The sequence below is a fragment of the Ceratotherium simum genome, chromosome 22, assembly GCF_057802395.1.
Source record: "Ceratotherium simum simum isolate JZ-2026a chromosome 22, ASM5780239v1, whole genome shotgun sequence".
Taxonomy (NCBI): Eukaryota; Metazoa; Chordata; class Mammalia; order Perissodactyla; family Rhinocerotidae; genus Ceratotherium; species Ceratotherium simum.
The window spans coordinates 16584373-16607352 of record NC_141921.1 but is presented as its reverse complement, the minus strand read 5'-3'; the positions used below and the strand labels follow the sequence as shown (position 1 = coordinate 16607352).

General features: G+C 37.1%; 1 protein-coding gene across 1 annotated transcript in view; it reads left to right on the top strand.

The window, feature by feature from the left end:
* CCDC30 (coiled-coil domain containing 30) overlaps positions 1–22980 on the top strand; it is a 135098-nt gene that overhangs the window by 37687 nt on the left and 74431 nt on the right. The window contains 2 exon segments of the mRNA XM_087446148.1: positions 19693–19818; positions 21154–21291. Coding sequence (XP_087302274.1) covers positions 19693–19818; positions 21154–21291 — 264 coding nt within the window.

Genomic DNA, 22980 nt, shown 5'->3' with positions numbered 1-22980 from the left:
GGTTTTAATTTTCATGTATCTATTTATAGTGAGATTGAATATTTTTCATATGTTTAAAAGTTATTTGTATTTCTTTCATAAAATTAACTTCATTGAAATATTTAGTACAATGCAAGCATACATATTTTAGGAGTGGAGTTCAATGAGCTTTGACAAATCCATACATCTGTACAAGCACAATCACTGCAATCAAGAAAGAAAACATATTCATGGGCCGGCCCCGTGGCTTAGCGGTTAAGTGCGCGTGCTCCGCTGCTGGCGGCCCGGGTTCAGATCCCAGGCGCGCACCGACGCACCGCTTCTCCGGCCATGCTGAGGCCGCGTCCCACATACAGTGACTAGAAGGATGTGCAGCTATGACGTACAACTACCTACTGGGGCTTTCGGGGGAAAAATATATAAATAAATAAAATTATAAAAAAAAAAAAGAGAACGTATTCGTTAGCCAGAAAGTTCCCTCCCTCTTTGCTATCAATTTCCCCTCCTCCACCACTTTCTATTACCATACCTTTTCTGGAATTTCAAATGAATAGAGTCATCTAGTATATACTCTTTTGTGTTTGACTTTTTTCAGTTAGAATAATTCTTTTGAGATTTATCCATGTTGTTGCCGGTATCAGTAGTTCATTTTTTATATCGCTGAGTCATATTTCTGTGTATGGATATACCATAAATTGTTTATCCACCCACTGGTTGATAGACAATCAGGTTCTTTCCAGATTTGGGCTGTTATGGATAAAGCTGTCACTAGTATTCACATACCAGTCTTCGTTTTTTTTTCCTCTTGGATAAATACCTAGCAATGAAATTACTGAGTCATACAGTAAGTGTATGTTTCATTTTATAAGAAACTGCCAGACTGTTTTCCAAAGTAGTTGTACAATTTTACATTCCTACCAACAATGGAGTGGAAGTTTCAGTTGCTCCTTAACTTCACCAACATTGTTATTGTCAGTCTTTTTAATTCTAGCTATTCTAGTAGCCATGTAGTGGTATCTCATTGTAGTTTTAATTTGACTTTTGAGAGTGTCGAATGACAGTGAGTATGTTTTGATGTGCCCATTGGCAATTTGCATATGTTCTTTTGTAAAACAGCTGTTCAAATATTTTGCTCATTTTTAATTGTTATATATATACATTATTGCATTGTAAGAATTCTTTATTTATTTTAGATACCAGTCCTTCATTAAATATATGTATTTCAAATATTTTCTCTCAGTCTATGGCTTGTCTTTTCATTTTCTTAACAGTGTTTTTTGTAGAGTGGTTGTTTTTAAAATTTGGTGGAGCCTAATTCCTCAATGTTTTCTTTTATAATTTTATGATAGGACACAAAAAGAAATGTTTAGCTAATATCCAAGAAATCTGTGTCTACACCAAGGTCACAAAATATTTCTCCTGGGGGGCCGGCCCGGTGGTGCAGGCGGTTAAGTGTGCGTGCTCCGCTGCAGCGGCCTGAAGTTCGCCGGTTCAGATCCCGGTGTGCACCGACCCACCACTTGGCAAGCCATGCTGTGGCAGCGTCCCATATAAAGTGGAGGAAGATGGGCACGAATGTTAACACAGGGCCAGTCTTTCTCAGCAAAAAAAGAAGAGGATTGGCAGATGTTATCTCAGGGCTCATGTTCCTCATACACAAAAAAAATTTCTCCTATCTTGTCTTCTGAAGATTTTATGGTTTTAACTTCTACGTTTACGTTTATGATCTGTCAGAAATAATTTTTGTATATATATGGTGTGAGGTGAGGGTTGAGTTTCATCTATCTCCAAATGAATATCCAGTTATTCTAGAACAATTTATTGAAAGTACAGTTATTTCTTTATTAAATTACTTTGACACCTTTATTAAAAATCAATTATACAGGACTATTTATGGACTCTATTCTGTTCCATTAATCTATGTGTTCTTAGAATAATACCATGCTGTCCTTTTATTATAAGTCTTGAAATCAGAAAGAAAACATCTCCAATTTTGTTTTTCAAAGTTGTTTTGGCTATTCCAGGTCCTTTGCATTTCCGTGTACATTTTAGAATAGACTTCTCAATTTTGACAAAAATGCCTGCTAAGGTTTTGATTGGGATTGCATTGAATCTTCAGATCAATTTAGGGAGAATTTGTATTTTAGCAGTATTGAGTGCTCCAGTGTGTAAACGTGGTCTATCTTTCCATTTATTTGGATCTTCTTTAATGTATCTCAGCAACATTTTGTAGTTTTCAGCACAGAGATTTTACACATATTTAATTAAATTTATTCTTTTTAATAACTGAAATATAATTTATACGCCATAAAATTCACCCTTTTAAAGTCTACGATTCATTGGTTTTTAGTATATTTACCAAGTTGTGCAATTATCACCACTAATTCCAGAAGATTTTCATCACCCCAGAAAGAGGCCCAATACCCATTATTAGTCATTCGCCAATCCCCTAGCCTCCCAGCCCCTTGGCAACCACTAATCTACTTTTTATCTCTGTGAATTTGCCTCTCCTATACATTTCATATAAATGGAATCATACAATAAGTGGCCTCTTGCATCTGGCTTCTTTCACTTAGCATAGTGTTTTCAAGATTCAACCATATTGTAGCTTGAATCAGTACTCTATCCCTTTCTATGGCAGAATAGTATTCCATTGTATGGATATACCACATTTTGGTTTTCCATTCATCAATTGATGGACATTTAGTAGTTTCCACTTTGTGGCTATTATCAATAATGCTGCTGTGAACATTCCTGTGCAAATTTTTGTGTGGCCATGTTCTCATTTCTCTTGAGTATGTACCTGGGAGTGGAATAGCTGGATCATATCTTAACTCTATGTTTAACCTTTTGAAGAACTGCCAGACTATTTTCTTTTTTTTTTTTTTAAATGTTTATTTATTTATTTTTTCCCCCAAAGCCCCAGTAGATAGTTGTATGTCATAGCTGCACATCCTTCTAGTTGCTGTATGTGGGACGTGGCCTCAGCAGGGCCGGAGAGGCGGTGCGTCCGTGCACGCCCGGGATCCGAACCCGCGCTGCCAGCAGCGGAGCGCGCGCACTTAACCACTAAGCCATGGGGCCGGCCCTGCCAGACTATTTTCCAAAGCACCTGCACCATTTAACATTTTCATCAGCAGTGTATGAAAGTTCCCGTTGCTCCACATTTTTACCAACATTTCTTATATTCTGTCTTTTTTATTATAGCCATCCAAGTGAGTGTGAAGTAGCATCTCAATGTAGTTTTGATTTGCGTTTCCTGAATGACTAATGATATTGAGCATCTTTTCATGTGCTTATTGGCCATTTGTATATCTTCTTTGGAAAATGTCTATTCAAATCCTTTGCCAATTTTTAATGGAGTTATTTATCTTTTTATTGTTAAGTTGCAAGAGCTCTTTATATATTTTGTTTATTGTCTCTGTTATGGACTGAATTGTGCACCACCCAAAATATGTTAAAGTTGTAACCCCCAGTACCTGTGAATGTAATCTCATCTGGAAATAGGGTCTTTGTAAATGTAATTAAGTTAAGATGAGGTCATTAGGATAGGATATGCTCTAATCCAATGTGACTGGTGTACTTATAAGAGGCAATGCCATGTGAAGACAGACACACAGGGAGTGCCATGTGATGACAGAGGCAGAGATTGGAGTGATGTGGCTGAAAGCCAAGAACACCAAGAATTTGTGGCTACCACTAGCAGCTAGGAAGAGACAAGGAAAGATTCTACCCAGAGTCTCAGAAGGAATATGGACCTCCTGACACCTTGATTTCAGAGTTTAGCCTCAAGAACTATGAGAGAATAAATTACTGTTGTTTTAAGCCACCTAGTTTGTGGTACTTTGTTATCGCAGCCCTAGGAAACTCACAGATTTTGGCACCAGAAACTGAGATGCTTGGTACAAATACTAAAACTGTAGAGATGGCTTTGGAATTGTGTTATGTGTAGAGGCTGAAATAATTTTGAGTTGCTAGAGATAGAAAAAGCCTAAATTGCCTTGAAGAGACTGTTGGTGTAAATATGGACCTTAAAGGCGATTCTGTTGACAGTTCAGAAAGAAGTGAAAACTATAGGGAAAGCTTCTGTCATCTTAGAGAATTCATAGATTGCTGTGAACAGAATGTTTCTAGAAATATACACATTAAAGGTGCTTCTGGTGAGTCCTCAGACAGCAATAAGAAACATGTCATTGGACTCTGGAGAAAAGGTGATCCGTGTTACAAAGGAGCAGAGAGCTTGGTTGAATTATCTTCTGCCTTTGGGTGGAGGGTAAGATCTGTAAGTGATGAACTTGGATATTTAGCTCAGGTGATTTCCAAACAAAACATGAAAGGTGTGGCCTCATTTTGCCTTGTTGCTTGTAGTAAAATGTGAGAGGAAAGAGATAAATTGAGGAATGAACTGTTAATAAAAAAGAATGAACACTTGATGTTATAAGCCCCATAATACATTGTTATTATTTTTGCTTTAGTCTATTATCTTCTAAGGAGATTTTTTAATGCAAAAAAAACTTTCATATTTAACCACATATTAATCATTTCTAGAGCTCATCATTACTTTGTATGGATCCATGTTCCCTTCTGGTACTGTACTTCTTCAGAGTAAAGAACATTATTTAATATTTCTTTTAGTGCAGATCTACTAGTGGTAAACTCTCTGGTTTTGTTTATCTGCAAAGTCTTTCTTTTACTTTCTTCCTTTCTTCCTTTTTTTTAACTGTGGTAAAATACATGTAATAGAAAATTTACCATGTTAACTATTTTTAAGTGTACAGTTCAGTGATATTAAGCACATTAATGTTGTTGTGTGACCATTAACACCATCCACGTTCAGAACTCTCTTCACCTTGTAAAACTGAAACTCTAAAGCCATTAAACAATAACTCCTCATTCTGCTTTTCTCCCCCATCCCCTGCCAACCCCCATTCTACTTTCTGTCTCTATGATTTTGATTACTCTAGGTACCTCATAGAAGTGGAATAATACACTATTTGTCCTTTTGTGATTTGCTTATTTCAATTAGCATAAAGTCTTCAAGTTTCATCCATGTTGCAGCATATGTGAGAATTTCCTTCCTTTTCAAGGCTGAATAATATTCCATTGTATGTATATGCCACATTTTACTTATCTATTCATCCATCAATGGACATTTGGGTTGCTTTCACATTTCGGCTATTGTGAATAATGCTTCTAGAAACACGAGTGTACAAATATCTGTTCAAGTTCCTGCTTTCATTTCTTTTGGGTATATACCTAGATGTGGAATTGCTGGATCATATGGTAGTTCTCTGTTTAATTTTGTTGAGAAACCGCCATACTATTTTCCACAGTAACTACAACATTTTACATTCCCACCAACAGTGCACAAGTATTCCAGTTTCTCCACATCCTCACAACATTTGTTATTTTCTGTTTTTTAATGGTAGCTATGCTAATGAGTATGAGGTTGTATCTCTTTGTGCTCTTGATTTGCATTTCCTAATAATTAATGATGTTGAGCATCTTTTCGTATGCCTGTTGACCATTTAGATACCTTTGTTGGAGAAATATCTATTCACATCCTTTGGCCATTTTTTAATTAGGTCATTTGTTTTTGTGTTGTTGAGTGTTAGGAATTCTCTATATAGTCTGATTATAATAATCCCTTATCAGATATATAATTTTTTTTAAATAATTTTATTTATTTATTTTTCCTCCAAAGCCCCAGTAGATAGTTGTATGTCATAGCTGCACATCCTTCTAGTTGCTGTATGTGGGACGCGGCCTCAGCATGGCTGGAGAAGTGGTGCGTCGGTGCGTGTCCGGGATCCGAACCCAGGCCGCCAGCAGGAGAGCGCCCGCACTTAACCACTAAGCCACGGGGCCGGTCCCAGATACATAATTTACAAATATTTTTTCCCATTCCATAGGTTGCCTTTCACTCTGATGATAGTATTCTTTTTTTTTTTTTTTAAAGATTTTATTTATTCATTTTTTTCCCCCCAAAGCCCCAGTAGATAGTTGTATGTCATAGGTTCACATCCTTCTAGTTGCTGTACGTGGGACTCGGCCTCGGGTTGGACGGAGAAGTGGTGCCTTGGGGCGCGCCCGGGATCCGAACCCGGGCCGCCAGCATCAGAGCGCGCGCACTTAACCGCTAAACCATGGAGCCGGCCCATGATGATAGTATTCTTTGATGCACAAAAAATTTAAATTTTCATGAAGTCCAGTTTGTCTAATTTTTCTTTTGTTGCCTGTGCCTTTGATGTCATATCCAAGAAATCATTGCCAAATCCAATGTCGTGAAGCTTTTCCCCTGTTTTCTTCTAGGAATTTCATGGTTTTAGGTTTTACATTTAAGTCTTTGATACATTTTGAGTTAATTTTTGTATATGCTGTTAGGTAAGGGTCCAACTTCATTCTTTTGCCTGTGGATGTCCAGTTATCCCAGCACCATTTTTTGAAAAGACTGTTGTTTTCCCGTTGAGTGATCTTGACACACTTGTCAAAAGTCATTTGACCATATATGCAAAGATTTATTTCTGGGCTCTGTACTCTATTCCATTGGTCTATACATCTGTCTTTATGCCAGTACCACACTCTTTTGACTGCTGTAGCTTTGCAGTAAGTTTTAAAATCAGAAAGAGTCCTCCAGCTTTCTTCTTCTTTTTCAAGGTTTTGAAATTTGGCATTTGGTTTTGGATATTTGGCATCCCTTGAGGTTCCATATGAATTTTAGGATGAGTTTTTCTATTTCTGGAAAAAACATCATTGGGATTTTGATAGGGATTGCATTGAATGTGTAGATTGCTTTGGGTAGTATTGACATCTTAACAACATTATTTTAATTCATGAACACGGGATGTGTTTCCATTTATTTACGTCGTCTTTAATTTCTTTCAGCAATGTTTTGTAGTTTTCCTTGAACAAGTCTTTCACCTCCTTGGTTAAGTTAATTCCTAAATATTTTGTTCTTTTTGATGCTACTATAAATAGAACTGTTTTTATAATTTGCTTTTCAGATTGTTCTTTGTCAGTGTATTGAAGTGCAACTGATTTTTTTGTGTGTTTACTTTGTATCCTGCTACTTGGCTAAATTTATTTATTATTTCTAACAGTTTATGGAATCTTTTAGGTTTTCTACATATAAAGTCATATCATCTACAAACAGAGATAGTTTTACTTCTTCCTTTCCAACTTGGATGCCTTTTATTTATTTTCCCTTGCTTAATTGCTCTGGCTGGAACTTTTAGTACTATATAAAGTGGGGCATCCTTGCCTTGTTCCTGTTCTTAGAAGAAAAGCTTTCAGTCTTTCATCATTGAGTATGAGGTTTGCTGTAGGTTTTTCATAAATCTTTTATTATGTTGAGGTAGTTTCCTTCTATTCTAATTGGCTGTCTCTTTAATCATGAGAGGGTGTTGAATTTTGTCAAATGCTTTTCCTGCATCAATTGAGATGATTGTGTGGCTTTTCCTTTATTCTGTTAGTGTGGTGTATTACATTGATCAATTTTCTTATGTTGAACCATCCTTGCATGCCAGGAGTAAATCTCACTTGGTCATGGTGTATAATCCTAATATGGTGTTGAATTTCTTTTGCTGGTATTTTGTTGAGGATTTTTGCATCAGTGCTCATAAGGGATATTGGTCGGTAGTTTTCTTATAGTATGTTTGTCTGGCTTTGGTGTCAAGGTACTGCTCGCTTCATAGGATGAGTTAGAATTATTTCTTCCCTTTCAAGTTTTGGGAAAAGTTTGAGAAGGATTGGTGTTAGTTATTCTTTAAATATTTGGTCCAGGACTTAAATATCAGGTCTAGGACTTTTCTTTGTACAGGAGATTTTTGATTACTGATTCAATATCTTTGCTAGTTTATAGGTCTGTTCAAAACTTCTGTTTCTTTGTGATTCACTCTTTGTTGGTTTTCTGTTTCTAGGAGTTTGTCCATTTCATGTAGGTTTTTTAGTTTTTTGGTGTAAAATTGTTCAGAGTACTCTCTTATAATATTTTTTATTTCTATAGAATCAGTGGTAACGTCCCCACTTTCAATTCTTATTTTAGTTATTTGAGTCTTCTCTCTTTTTTCTTAGTCATTTTAGCTAAAAGTTTGTCAATTTTATTGGTCTTTTCAAAGAACCAACTTTTGGTTTCACTGATTTTCCGGTTTTCTATTCTCTATTTTGTTTATCTCTGCTCTAACCTTTATTATTTCTTTCTGTTACTTTTGAATTTAGTTTGTTGTTCCTTTTTTTTTTTTTTTTTTTTTTTTTGTGCGGAGATCAGCCCTGTGCTAACATCTGCCAATCTTCCTCTTTTTTTTTTTTTGCCAAGGAAGACTAGCCAAGGGCTAACATCCGTGCCCATCTTCCTCCACTTTATATGGGACCCCGCCACAGCATGGCTTGCCAAGCAGTGCGTCGATGTGTGCCCGGGATCCGAACCGGCGAACCCTGGGCCGGCTGCTGCAGCAGAGCCTGTGCACTTAACAGGCCACCGGGCCGTCCCCTGTTGTTCTTTTTATAGTTTCTTAAATTGTAAAGTTAGGCTGTTGATTTGAGATCTTTCTTGTTCTTTAATGTAAGCATTTCTAGCTATAAATTTTCTCCTTGGCACTGCTTTCATTGCATCCCATAAGTTTTGGTATGTTGTGCTTTCAATTTCATTCATCTCTAAGTATTTCCTAATTCCTCTTATGATTTCTACTTTGATCCATTGGTTGTTTAAGAGTGTGTTGTTTAAATTTCCACAAAATATGAATTTTTCAGTTTTCCTTATGTTATTAATTTCTAACTCCATCCCATTGTGGTTGGAGAAGATACTTTGTATGATATCTGACTTTTTAAATCTATTAAGACAGTTTGTGGCTTAAGATCTGGTCTATTCTAGAGAATGTCCTGTGTGTACTTGAGAAGAATGAGTATTCTGTTGTTGTTGAGTACAGTGTCCTATATATGTCTGTTAGAACTTACTGGTTTATTGTGTTGTTCAAGTCCTCTGTTTGCTTACTTATCTTATATCTGGTTGTTCTATCCATTATTGAGAGTAGCGTATTGAAGTCTTCAACTCTTACTGTAAAAATGTCTATTTCTTCTTTCAATTCTGCCAATTTTTGCCTTATATATTTTTATTGGTTATTAGGTACTTAAATATTTCTAATTATATCTTGTTGCTATATTGAACCATTTGTTAATATCTAATGTCCTTCTTTTTCTCCTGTAACCCTTTTTGATTTAAAATCTATTTCATCTGATGTTAGTTTAGTCATCCCTGTTCTCTTTTGGTTACTATTTGCATGGAAAAAATTTTTTTATCTTTTCACTTTCAATTCTTTGTGTCTTTGGATCTAAAGTGAATCTCTTGTAGCCAGTATATAGTTGGAGCCTGTTTTGTTTTTATCCATTCTGCCAGTCTTTGTCTTTTGATTGGAGAGATTAATCCCTTTACATTTAAAGTAATTATTAAAGTAGGGCTTACTTCTGTCATTTTGCCATGTGTTTCTATGTACCTTATAGTTTTTTGACCATCATTTCCTGCATTACTGTTTTTCTTGTATGTATTTGACTTTGTAATGAAACATTTTAATTCCCTTTTCATTTCCTTTTGAGTACATTTTATAACTTTTCTTTGTGGTTACCGTAGGGATTACATTTAACATGCTAAAGTTATAACACTCTCATTTGAATTTATGCCAACTTAACTTCAATAACATGCAAAGAATCTGCTCATTTACAGCTCTATCCCCATCCCTTTCAGTTATTGATGTCAGAAAATTACATCTTTGTATATTGTGTGTTGAAAAACATGAATTAATAATTGCTTTTTAAAATGTATTAGTCTCTTAAATTATGTAGAAACCAAAATGTGGAATTAGAAACCAAAGTTACAATAATACTAGCTTTTAGACTAATAATAATTTTTTAAAACATATTAGTCTCTTAAATCATGTAGAAAATAAAGAGTTTCAAACCATTGTTACAATAATACTGGCTTCTATAGTTGCCCATGTATTTACCTTTACAAGATCTTTATCTCTTCATATGGCTTTGAGTTACTTTCTAGTATCTTTTCATTTCACCCTGCAGGACTCCCTTTAGGATTTCTCACAGGGCAGTTCAAGTGGTAACAAACTCCCTCGGCTTCTGTTTATCTGTGAATGTCTTAATTTCTTCCTCTCTCTCTCTTTTTCTTTTTTTGGTGAGAAAGATTGGCCCTGAGCTAACATCTGTTGCCAATCTTCCTCTTTTTTATGTGTGGGATGCCACCATAGCATGGCTTGGTGAGCAGTGTCTAGGTCCACGCCCGGGAACCGAACCTGCAAACCCCAGGCCGCTGAAGCGGAACATGCAAACTCAACCACTATGCCACTGCACCAGTCCCCTCTTCCTCTCTCTTGAAAGGACAGTTTTGCCAGATACAGGATTCTTGGTTGACAATTTTTTGTCTTCTAGCATTTTGAATATATTAGCCTTTTAGCCTTCTAGCCTCCAAAGTTGCTGATGAGAAATCTTCTGATAATCTTATTGAGGACCCCCTGTATATGATGAGTCACTTCTCTCTTGCTGCATTCAAGATGATTTCTTTGCCTTTGGTTTTCAATGGTTTGATTACAATGTGTCTCAGGTGGGTCTCTTTGAATTCATCCTTCTTGCAGTTCACTGAGCTTCTTGGATGTTTATACTCATGTCTTTAATCAAATAGTCATTTTCTTTTGTTTTTGACAGTGACTATGATTGTGTACCATTCCTTGTTCTGTCATCCATATATCCACCTGAAGGAGCCTGCTCTGGGAAGCAGGCACCAAGACGAACTTAGAATTGCAAGAGAGTTATTGAGGGTGATACCTGAGAAGCATAAAAGGAAGGAGCAGACATGGGCAGACAGAGCCTTCAGATTGTGATGCAGGTCTGACATCTGTTAAAGGAGAGAGGGGAGGAAGGAAGATTGGTTAGGAAGAGCCTCGGACTGTAGTGCGGCTCTGAGAAGTCTCACCCAGCCCAGCAGGGGGCTTGGGCACAATGATAACCTGTACAGGAATTCCACGTTAACCAGAAATGGCCAGGCCTTGATCCCCACCATACTCAGTTGTTCACTGGAGGCTGCCTGGGGAGAGTGTGTCAAGTTCTTTCTTGAAGGGAGACATGACACCTCGTTGCCCTTTGTATCACAGAATTCTTGACAATAGAGAAGATCTTGGAGAATAACTGGTTAATCTACCTCCCTCTTTGATAGATATTATCTATGACATTCCAGATAAATAAACATCTTATTTTAAAAGGTCTTCAGTAAAGATCATACAGTTCCCTAATGTTTAATATTAAGTGTCAGAAATTTTTTCTGTGTCTAATCTCAATCCTCTAGGCTGTGGTATAAACCAGTTTTCTTTTCCTTGTCATCAAGACTTGAAATATGTGTGGATTTCTGAAATAATAAAGCTTTATACTGACTCTCAATGATCCTTTCACTTACTTCATCCCACATAGAGCCAGCAGGAATGGACTGATGAGGAACGTTGTAAGTAAATGTTTCTTCTCTTTAAAGCTGTTTACAAGTAGCAATCTTTAAAACTAGAAAAGGTACTCAGTGAATAAGTAATCAGTTATAGTTAAATGACCTTTTAAAGTTATTTCCTGAGGAAAGAGGACAAAACTAAATAGATTTTTGCCTTCAGAGTTCTCTCTTATCTTTCACACAGAAAAAACCTCAAGTTTCCTTGATTGTATTTAGCAGCTGGGCGATGGTGATATCACTAAATTAGGTATTAATTAAGTATTCACTAAAGGATGATTCTCAGCAGAGGAGTTAAGTGAAATGATTGGTGTAATCAGTAGGTAAGGAGTACAGTCCTTGCCCATGAGCTTGTTTCCAGATCTTGACCTAGTGCCATTCTTTCCTTGGCATGGATCTTCAGCTTTTAGAAGGGAACTCGAGTGCCTAAGGCAGTCATTCCTGATCTCTGACTACTTTATCTTCTGTTTCCTATGAAAACAAAGTAAAAGGATGGGAACTAAGATTTCAGTGCCCATAATGTTGTACTGACTGTGCTAGGTGTTTAAGTAACTCATTTAATGTTAACAGAAGGTAGAGGAGGTAGGTATTGTTCACTGTGATTTACAGATGAGGAAACCAAGGTCACAAATTCATAAATGTGGAAGTGAAGATTTCAAATTTCAAGTGACTACAAAACCCATGTTCTTGCTACTGTGATTTTCAGACCGTGTTTCATGGATCCTGCTGTTCCACAGATGCAAATCTCTAGATCTTCTACCTCCACGTAAACCGGAGAAGCCTCCATTTCTGGGCACTCTGTAGACAGTTTCCTCATAAGAATTCTTTTGAAAATAAAAGAGAGAGGAGAGTCCTGTGCCTTGAATAGGACAAATAATTTAGAAAACCACTCCCTTAAATCAAGCAGGCTCCTCAAGATATGACTGTATTCCTTACCCATTTCTATGTGCAGACAGATTTACCACTAGACAGACCATCTTAGTGCTGCTAGTCTGCATGTTCTCAGAGAAAATGCTTAAAATAGAAGAAGTGTTAGGTATCTGGCAGGAATAATAATAGCCATGATATAGTGAGCGTCCATCGCGTGCCGTGATTTGTTGTAGTGTTTTACAAACATAATCGTGTGTGATCCCTAGTACAGCCTCCCCAAGGTAAGTAGGACTATTCCCATTTCCTATTTGCAAGAACTTAAAGGAATTTGACCAAAGTAAGAGGCAGAGCCAGGAGTTGATCCAGGTTTGTCTGCCCTAGAGCTCATTTTCTACATAACACCAACTCTTGTGAGGATTATAAGGATTTATATAGGGGATTTATTATAACTCATGGAGGTTACAGCATGCCCAGCTCTGAACACATGAACTGTCTCTACCTGGAGGTGATGACTAGGCAGTGTTTTATTCTCTACTATGCCTGCATCCGCCATCTCATTCGACTATACCTGTGAGAGGGCACTGTGCAATGCAAGACATAGAGGGGATAGCAGTAAAACTTGTCATTCTGTGGCTGGGAGGTACAGTTTGGTTCAGAGTGTTAGGTGATCCCCACCTTTCAGATAGTAGAACGTTGAAAGTGGAAAATTCTGAGCTGTTACACCGTTCTCCAGAGTCGTTGGTGGCTCCCTGGTGCCCGTGAGGCATTTCCCTAGCAGGTCCGTTAGTCCTCTCTGTTTACTGCTGGCTGACGCATGAGGTAGGCTCCCTTCAGCTGCCCAGAGGTCTCCATATCCCATTGCTCATTTCTCTCATTATTTTCTGCCCCTTTCCTGTCTTTTTCTGCTTTAAACTTTGGTCGCCAGTCTCATAAAGTACATAAATTGCCAAAATGCATAACTATATTTGGTATGCCACAAATTATGGTAAATTTCAAATATATATTCTTCTGAAAAGCTATCTTTTAAAAGTTATAGCATTAAAATACATGACATTCTTCTACTAAGGAGACACGAAGGAGATGAGGGGAGTTTCAATTTCAAGAGTTGAAATGTTTCCTGTACTTTGTACTGAGGCATCTCATGTGGTGTAAGGGTGGGGCTAAGATGACTCTTGCCTTGAGTGCTGAATGTGTCAGCATGTCATGTGTGGATGTGCGAGAATGATTGCCAGTGCAGATGGTGGCTGATGAAAAGAGAGAAGCTGCTCTGGAGAAAAAATATATCCTTCTCTGTATCCTCGTACATGACTGCTAAGAAGGCAACGTGATTCTTAACTTGGTCTTTTGTCCGTACCACTGCCCAGGAGGATTTGTAAAAGTTACACTTGGGTTTTAGCATCCATTTTTCCAGTAGCGTTCCCCATTCTTTCCAACTCATCAGTTTGGGATTGCTATTCCTGTTTTGTTAACATTAAACATGAGAAAGGTAAATTACTGATAATCAACTTTACTAAACAAATGAATGAATTTTTTTAAAAATCTGTATGTTAAATTAATACATATCTGGCAGTAAGTTATAAATCTAGAAATACAAGCAAAGCTCCAGAATACTTTCCCCAAGATTCAATTAGACAAAACTGTTTGATGAATCAACCCTTTCCTTTCTTTAGCCTAAGTAAATGAGCATTTTTTTCTCTGAATTAAACTAAAAACTTAATTGAAATTTCTGTTGAAACCTAATTCTTAATAAAAGTAATATTAATGTTGCTGTCTTCTGTTTCCAAATTACATCTCAATACTCATAAACTTCCTTTATATATAATTTTGTTATTGGGCCAATCAACAATAAAAAGATACGTTTGAAAAGTTTTTAAAAAAAGGTAAATTATCAGCTTGATTAATTCAGAACAATCAGGATTCTCTAGTATGTTTTTCTAATACTTGTTCCCTTTGGTTCAGCTGCCAAACTGCAGCAAGGGCTCAAATGCATAAGAAAGCAGCTCTCCAAAGGATCGAAGACCAGATAAGAGGGGAAACTTGTTGGTAGGGGGAGATTTCTGTTGTGGAGCCTCTGGGAAAGACACTTAAGAAATGTAGCTTGTCTTTTCAGTATTTTTTAAAAATAACCACATGTATGTATTTTAACTGGTGATTTATTTGGATTAAGATTTCCATTTTAGAGTCTGAATTATCAGTAATATAGGAAGACAGAAGAGAAACCAGTATGAAAGGTCAAGAGACAGTGAAAGTACAAGATCTGAATGAGGTAAGAAATAAAAAGATATTCTCAGGGGCCGGCCCAGTGGCGTAGCAGTTAAGTTCGCACGCTCTGCTTCAGTGGCCCAGGGTTTGCAGGTTCGGATCCTGGGCGCGCACTGACGTACTGCTCGTCAGGCCGTGCTGTGGTGGCATCCCATATCAAGTAGAGGAAGATGGGCACGGATGTTAGCCCAGGGCCAATCTTCCTCAGCAAAAAGAAGAGGATTGGCAATGGATGTTATCTTAGGGCTAATCTTCCTCACACACAAACAAAAAAAGATATTTTCAGTTACATTTTCTAATACAGGTGAGGCAAACTCCATAAGGATGTTTAAGAATTACTGGAAATAGGCAAAAGGAGAAAATACACTCCCAGGAAGCTTAAATCTACATCCTATGATTGTGATCAGTGGTTACAGAAAGCCTTCCAGGAGTAGTCAGTCAGGAAGGAGCCCACTAAAAATGTCTTTAGGATAAACTAGTGTGTTGAAATTGTAAGGATGATTTAAAGGTATTTTCTGGCTAAAGAATAAATGTGAAAATTCAGAACAATCCAATAATATAAACAACCATTTAGAGATACTTTCTATACTCAAGGTGCCCATATATGCCTAGGCATCATTATCCCTATTTTTCAGATAAGGAAATTGAGGCTAATAAAAGTTACATAACTGGCTCAGAGTCCCACTGTTGGTAAATAGTAGGACAGGACTGGTAGGACTCTTTTCCGACGCATCATTCTGTGGTTCCCAGGTTACAGAGTATAGACGTATCAATTTCCTGCTGTTCCCTGAATGGCCGATCCAAATATGCATTTAGTTCACTTGACAGGTTAGCTCTGCCAATGGAGAAGGGTCTGCAGCTTGATGGCAGTATTAAGGAGATTGACTCGCTTCTCACTCTGTATTGACTAAGCTGCATTTTGACCTCAATTTAATTTCCTAATAGGTTTTTGTACACAAGACCAAATACCCTTTGGCAAGTCTGAATAGAGTAGACATTAAAATAAGGCCTAGATGACTCCTCTGGTGAATTTATTAAAATAAGGGCTAGATGGCTTCGCTGGTGAATTCTACCAAACATTCAAAGAAGAATTGATACCAATCCTTCTCAAAGTCTTCCAAAAAATAGAAGAAGGAACACTTCCAAACTCATTTTATGAGGCCAGCATTACCCTGTTACCAAAACCAGACAAGACACCAGAAGAAAATTACAGACCAATATCCCTAATAAACATAGATGCAAAAATCCTCAACAAAAAATATTAGCAAACCTAATTCAACAATGCATTAAAAAGGATCATACACCATAATCAAGTGAATTTATTCCAGAGATGCAAGAATGCTTCACCATCCTCTAATCGATCAATGTGATACACTACATTAGTCAAATGAAGGACAAAAATCGTGTGATCATCTCAATAGATGCAGAAAAAGCATTTGACAAAATTTAACATCTATTTATCCATTAAAAACTCACAACAATAGGGGCCGGCCCAGTGGTGCAAGTGGTTAAGTGCGCACGCTCCGCTGTGGTGGCCCGGGGTTCGCCGATTCGGATCCCGGGCGTGCACCGATGCACCACTTGTCAGGCCATGCTGTGGCAGGCGTCTCATATAAAGTGGAGGAAGATGGGCATGGATGTTAGTCCAGGGCCAGTCTTCCTCAGCAAAAAGAGAAAGATTGGCAGATGTTAGCTCAGGGCTGATCTTCCTCAAAAAAAAAAACAAAACTCTCAACAATAAAGGCCATGTATACAAGCCCACAGCTAACATCATACTCAATGGTGAAAAGCTGAAAGCTTTTCCTCTAAGATCAGGAACAAGACAAGGATGCCCCCTTGCCACTTTTATTCAACATAATATTGGAAGTCCTAGATGAGCAATTAGGCAAGAAAAAGAAATAAAAGACATCCAAGTTGGAAAGGAAGAAGTAAAACTGTCACTATTTGCAGATAACACAATATTTTACATAGAAAACCCTAAAGACTCCACCAAAAAACTGTTAGAACTAATAAATTCAGTAAAGTTGCAGGAAACAAAATCAATATACAAAAACCTATTGCATTTCTATACACTAATAACCAACTATCAGAAAGAGAAATTAAGAAAGCAATCCCATTTACAATTGAATCAAAAAGAATAAAATCCTAGGAATAAATGTAACCAAGGAAGTGAAAGAGCTGTACACTGAAAACTATGACATTAATGAAAGAAATTGAAGAAGACACAAATAAATGGAAAGATATTCCGTGCTCATGGATTGGAAGAATTAATACTGCTAAAATGTCCACACTACCCAAAGCAATCTACAGATTCAACGCAGTCCCTATCAAAATTCCAATGGCACTTTTCACAGAAATAGAGCAAACCATCCTAAAATTTGTATGGAACTACAAAAGACCTGAATAGCCAAAGCAATCTTGAGAAAGAAGAAAGCTGGAGGCATCATACTTCCTGATTTCAAACTATATTACAAAGCTATAGTAATCAAAACAGTATGGTATGGGCATAAAACAGACACAGAACAATGGAACAGAATAGAGAGCCCAGAAATAAACCCACACATATATGGTCAATTAATTTATGACAAATGAACCAAAAATATACAAGGGGGAAAGGACAGTCTCTTCAGTAAATGGTGTTGGGAAAACTAGACAGCCACATGCAAAAGAATAAAACTCAACCACTATCTTACAAGATACAAAAAAATCAACTGAAAATGGGTTAAAGACTTGAATGTAAGACCTGAAATCATAAAACCCCTAGAAGAAAACATAGGCAGTAAGCTCCTTGATGTCTGTCTTGTTGATGATATTTTTGGATCTGACATCAAGAATAAACTAGTGAGGGGCCGGCCCTGTGGCTTGGTGGTTAAGTGCACGCGCTGCAATGCTGGTGGCCCGGGTTCGGATCCCGGGTGCGCATCGAGGCACCACTTCTCCGTCCATCCTGGGGCCAAGTCCCACGTACAGCAACTAGAGGGATGTGCAGCTATGACATACAACTATCCACTGGGGCTTTGGGGGGAAAAAAATAAAATAAAATCTTTAAAAAAAAAAAAAAAAAAGAATAAACTAGTGAGACTACATCAAACCAAAAAGCTTCTGCACAACAATGGAAGCCATCACTAAAATGAAAAGGCAACCTAATGAATGTAAGACAATATTTGCAAACCATATATCTGATAAGGGGTTAATGTCCAAAATATATAAAGAATTCATACAACTCAATAGCAAAAAAATAAACAATCTGATTAAAAAATGGGCAGAGAGGGGCTGCCCCAGTGGCGTACTGGTTAACTTTGCGCGCTCTGCTTTGGCGGCTCGGGGTTCACAAGTTCGGATCCTGGGTGTGGACCTGTGCACCACTTATCAGGCCATGCTGTGGCGGGCATCCCACATACAAAACAGAGGAAGATGGGCACAGATGTTAGCCCAGGGCCAATCTTCCTCAGCAAAAAGAGGAGGATAGGCAATGGACGTTAGCTCAGGGCTAATCTTCCTCACAGACAGAAAAAAAAATGGGCAGAGGATCTAAATAGACATTTTTCCAAAGAAGACACACAGATGGCCAACAGGTACATGAAAAGGTGCTCAATATCACTAATCATCAGGGAAATGCAAACATAAACCACAATGAGGTATCGCTTCACACCTGTTAGAATGGCTGTTATTGAAAAGACGAGATAACAAATGTTGGCAAGGATGTGGAGAAAAGGGAACCCTTAGGAACTGTTGGTGAGAATGTAATTGGCGCAGCCACTATGGAAAACAGTGTAGAGGTTCCTCAAAAAATTAAAAATAGAACTACCAGCAATTCCACTGCTGGGTATTTATCCAAAGAAAATGAAAACACTAATTCTAAAAGATATATACACCCCTATGTTCGTGGCAGCATTATTTACAATAGCCAAGACATGGAAACAACCTAAATGTCCATCGATGGATGAATGGATAAAGAAAATGTGGTATACATACACAATAGAATATTACACAGCTATAAAAAAAAGAATGAAACCTTGCCATTTGTGACAACATGGATGGACCCTGAGGGCATTATGCTAAGTGAAATAAGTGAGATAGAAAAAGATAAATACCATATGATCTCACTTACATGTGGAATCTATTAAAAAAATAACAGCAACAGCAAAGCAAGCTTATGGATATAGAGAACGGATTGGTGGTTGCCTGAGGTGAGGAGTGGCTGATGGGCAAAATGGGTGAAGGGGGGGTCAAAAGGTACAAATTTCCAGTTATAAAATGAATAACTCATGGGGATGTAATGTACAGCATGGTGACTATAGTTAATAATACTATACTGTATGTTGGAAAGTAGCTAGGAGAGTGGATCTTGAAAGTTCTCACCACAAAGAAAAAAATGTAACTATGTATAGTGACAGATGTTAACTGTACTATTGTGATCATTTTGTGAAATATACAAATATCGAATCATTATGTTGTATACCTGAAAATAATATAATGTTATATGTCAATTATACCTCAATAAAAAAAATAAAACGTAAAAGTAAGGGCTTATAAGATAGAGCTGGTTTGAATCCCAGTGCTGACTGTGTGCCCTTGGGCAAATTACCTAATATATCTGAGCCTCACCTGGGTTCTCTGTAAAAAGAATATAATAATAGTTCCAATCTCACAGGGGTCCTGGGGAAACAAGATGAGATAATGCATGTAAAGCATTTACCATACTGTGTAACACGTGGTAAGCACTAAATAAATAGTAGCTGCTATCATTATTTTTGCAATTATTATTATTATTAATTAATTTGGTAAGATTTCAGCAATACCTTATATTTGGTAGGTGCTTAAAATTTAAAACAAAATACTTTCAAAATCACATTTTACTCCTACTCTGATGGCTATACTGTATGTAGGACAAGTATTAGCTCCATTTTACAGTTGAGAAAACAGGCTTAGAGAGAAAAAATGTATCTTATGAGCTATGGTACTGTAAACTAGTTTTCCCAGGTTCATATCTCCCCTAGATGACTTTATAACTGTTAGGCAGAAAATTATTATCATCAGAATTTATAGGAAACATTGTACATAGAATTAATTGTGTAACATACTTTTTGCAGATATTGAAAATGAGCCAAGAAAAAATTGAAATATTTGAAAGTGAGTTGTCAGAAGAGGGAGAAAGGAGAAAGCAATTGACGTCTGATTTTAATACTGTACACAAGGCTTTGAAAGTTGACAGTGAGGTATTTTGCCATTTAGGATGTTGTTTTCCTCTTTTTGCATTCCCAATTTAGGGATTTCATGTTATCATTTATTTTTATTTTAACATAAATTGTAGCTATAGAATATGTGTTTCGGTTAGTAGTAATGGGGTGACTGTTGTTTCCCTGGGCTGAGCTCCAGCACTAGCCAAAAAGAGTCCTTTAAGTAGCAGGTGTTTGATTGTTCTGGTGGTAGTGGAGTCATAGACTTGTCTCTGCTTTTAACTGCTTGTCCTACCATCTTGGAAAGGTCTATCAGGAGACATAACCAGCCTATATTTGGAAGGGAGACCTGGAAGTGAGTTCATGGAAGTCTAGATCCACCAGTTTAGAGGACTTAGTCAGTTTGCAGGATAGGTGAAAGCCAGTGCAATGCCCCAAATCCCATCCTGATGCCCTACAGGAATTTTCCATGAAATGAGATAGGAAATTGATACCACCTGCCCTCTTGCTGTGGTTCTGGGTGGCCATTCCCTACCTTCTCTCCTTTTTGCCCAATGCCTTCCTCATCAACATTCTCCTCCCTCTCTGATCTCAAGGCTTTGGGAATACACCAAGTAGCTCCTCTCCTAATGTAAATTTTATATCAGCGGTTCCCTTCATAGGGCACCACAGATTGACCCTCAAGCGCCAGTGATCCACCAGTCAGACACTGCGTATTCCATGTCAGCAATGTAGAAATTTGATAAAAATCTATGTCTAACTAAATTGTTTTCTCCCATGGATATGAAAAAAACATCAGGATTAGGGGAAACCCTAGTTGACGAAGTCACTGAATATACATTGTCAGGCAGTATAATATGTGATTAAGAACACAAAGTCTGAAGTCAGATGGTTGAATCCCAGCTTCACTTCCTGGCTGTGTGAATGTAGGCAGATCACTTAAGTTCTCTGAACCTCAGTTTCCATAAATCTACCTCATGAAGTTGTCACAAGATTAAAGGTAAACCATGTAACATTATTCTATAAAATGTAACTTTTAAAAAAGATACCTTTTAAAACAGGTAATATAACTAATGCAGGAGTTACTGAAGAATTGACCTCTATACAAGCCTTGTGTAAAGTAGGAATGACTCTAGAAACCCCGTCTTTCAAGCTGTAAATGATAGAAACTAAGAATGCTCAGTTTAATTAATTGATTTAAGTAACCTTTGTTTTAACTACAAAGAAAAGAGTCTGTCAGCCAGAAGAATAGGTTGAAATATTTCAAACAAAAAAATTGTCAGAATCATTTCAAAGATTCCTTTTTAGAAATATTATACCTTCTATGGGGAAAGTCTTAATTTATTCTACTAAATATCTTCATTTCTTAATCAGGAATTGCAAAAATCAAAGTCAGAACTTACATGCCTGTATAATGAAATTCAGAGTCTTCCAGGGGCAGCAGAAGACAGAGACCGTTTTTTAATAGCATATGACCTGCTACAAAGAGAGAATTCTGAATTAAAAACAAAGGTGAGACTGAATTGTTAAGTATTTAAATGTTCAATGTATGGCATATCTTTTATGAAGATAAGATAAAAGGAAATTAATTATCAGCAAGAGATGACTTGGAAATTGAAGTTTCTTTTATTATTAGAGAATAGATTGCCATGTACTGTGGGTTATAAGTCAAGCTATATTTCAGGATAAATATTCAGACTTCAGCTAGTACTTCATTTTTAGGATTAATCTATGAATTTTTTGTTTTAAATCAACTTCCCAATGGCTTAGTTTTTGGAGTATATATTATAAAGTAAAAGGTTTACTTAAAATCACCATATGATCCACAATTCCACTTCTGGGTATATATCCAAAAGAATTGAAAGCAGGGTTTTGAAGAGGTATTTGTACTCCTGTGTTCATAGCAGCATTATTCACAATAGCTAAAATGTGGAAGCAACCCAAGTATCCATTGATGGATGAATGGATAAGCAAATCATGATATATACATACAATGGAATATTATTCAGCCTTAAAAAGGAAAGGAAATTCTGCAATATGCTACAACATGGATGAACCTTAAGGACATTATGCTAAATGAAATAAGGCAATCACAAAAAGACAAATACTGTATGATTCCACTTATATGAGGTACTTAGAGTAGTCAAATTCATAAAGACAGAAAATATAGTGGTAGTTGTCCGGGAGAGGGAGAGGGAAGAATAGGGAGTGATTGTTTAGTAGGTATAGAGTTTGTTTACAAGATGAAAAGAGTTATGGGGATGGATGATGGTTGCACAACAATGTGAATATATTTAATACTACTGAACTGTGCACTTTATAATGGTTAAGATGGCAAATTTTATGTTATGTGTATTTTACCACAATAAAATGCAAAAACAAACCAAAAAGTTTACTTAAATGTTTTCAACTTTTAAACTTAGATTCAAAGCTTCTTTCTCAGTTATGCTGAAAATTAGGCTCATTCTTAGAATTAGGAAAATGTGTGAATGTCCTGACCCAATTGGTTCCCCAGGTATAAAAATGGCTGGCAGACCAGAGTTAATCCCACACTAGGTAGAGAGGTTGCGTATGGTGTAATTTCTAGAGTCCCACCTATTAGGTTATCACCAACCTCTAGCCAAAAATTCCCTTCCTCAGTCACTCTCTTGATCTTGATTAAAATGGTGGGAAAGAATGAAGACTTGAACACAGCAGTTAAAATATATTGGGTTCTATTTTAACACCTCACGTTAAGTGCAGGACTACACCAAGGCCTCATTTACCCTCCATGACGTTGCTCCCCTGAAGCAGGGAGCAAGCTGCTGAGGGACTGAGACATAGATGAAATAGTTGTGCCCTAGGGAGGGAAAGGTCCAGGACACCGAGTTTGCTGCCCGGGAGGGTGGATATGTAGAGCACAGCCTACATCTAAGCTTTGTTTGTGGGACCTTGTCAGCAAGGTGAGTTATCATCACACTGTACAACTAAAGGATCTTGTCTTTTGAAATGTCATGGGAAAATTTAATACAGAGGATGAACTGAGGCAAGACGAATATATAAAAGCAAGAGATTCAGATCACTATCCTGGTAATCTGGCTTTCTCTCTCTCTCTTTTAAAAAACTTTTTATTTTGAAATAATTTCAAACTTAAAGAAAAGTTGCAAAAATAGTACCAAGAATTCCCATATGCCTTCACTCCTCCAAATGTTAACATAGTAT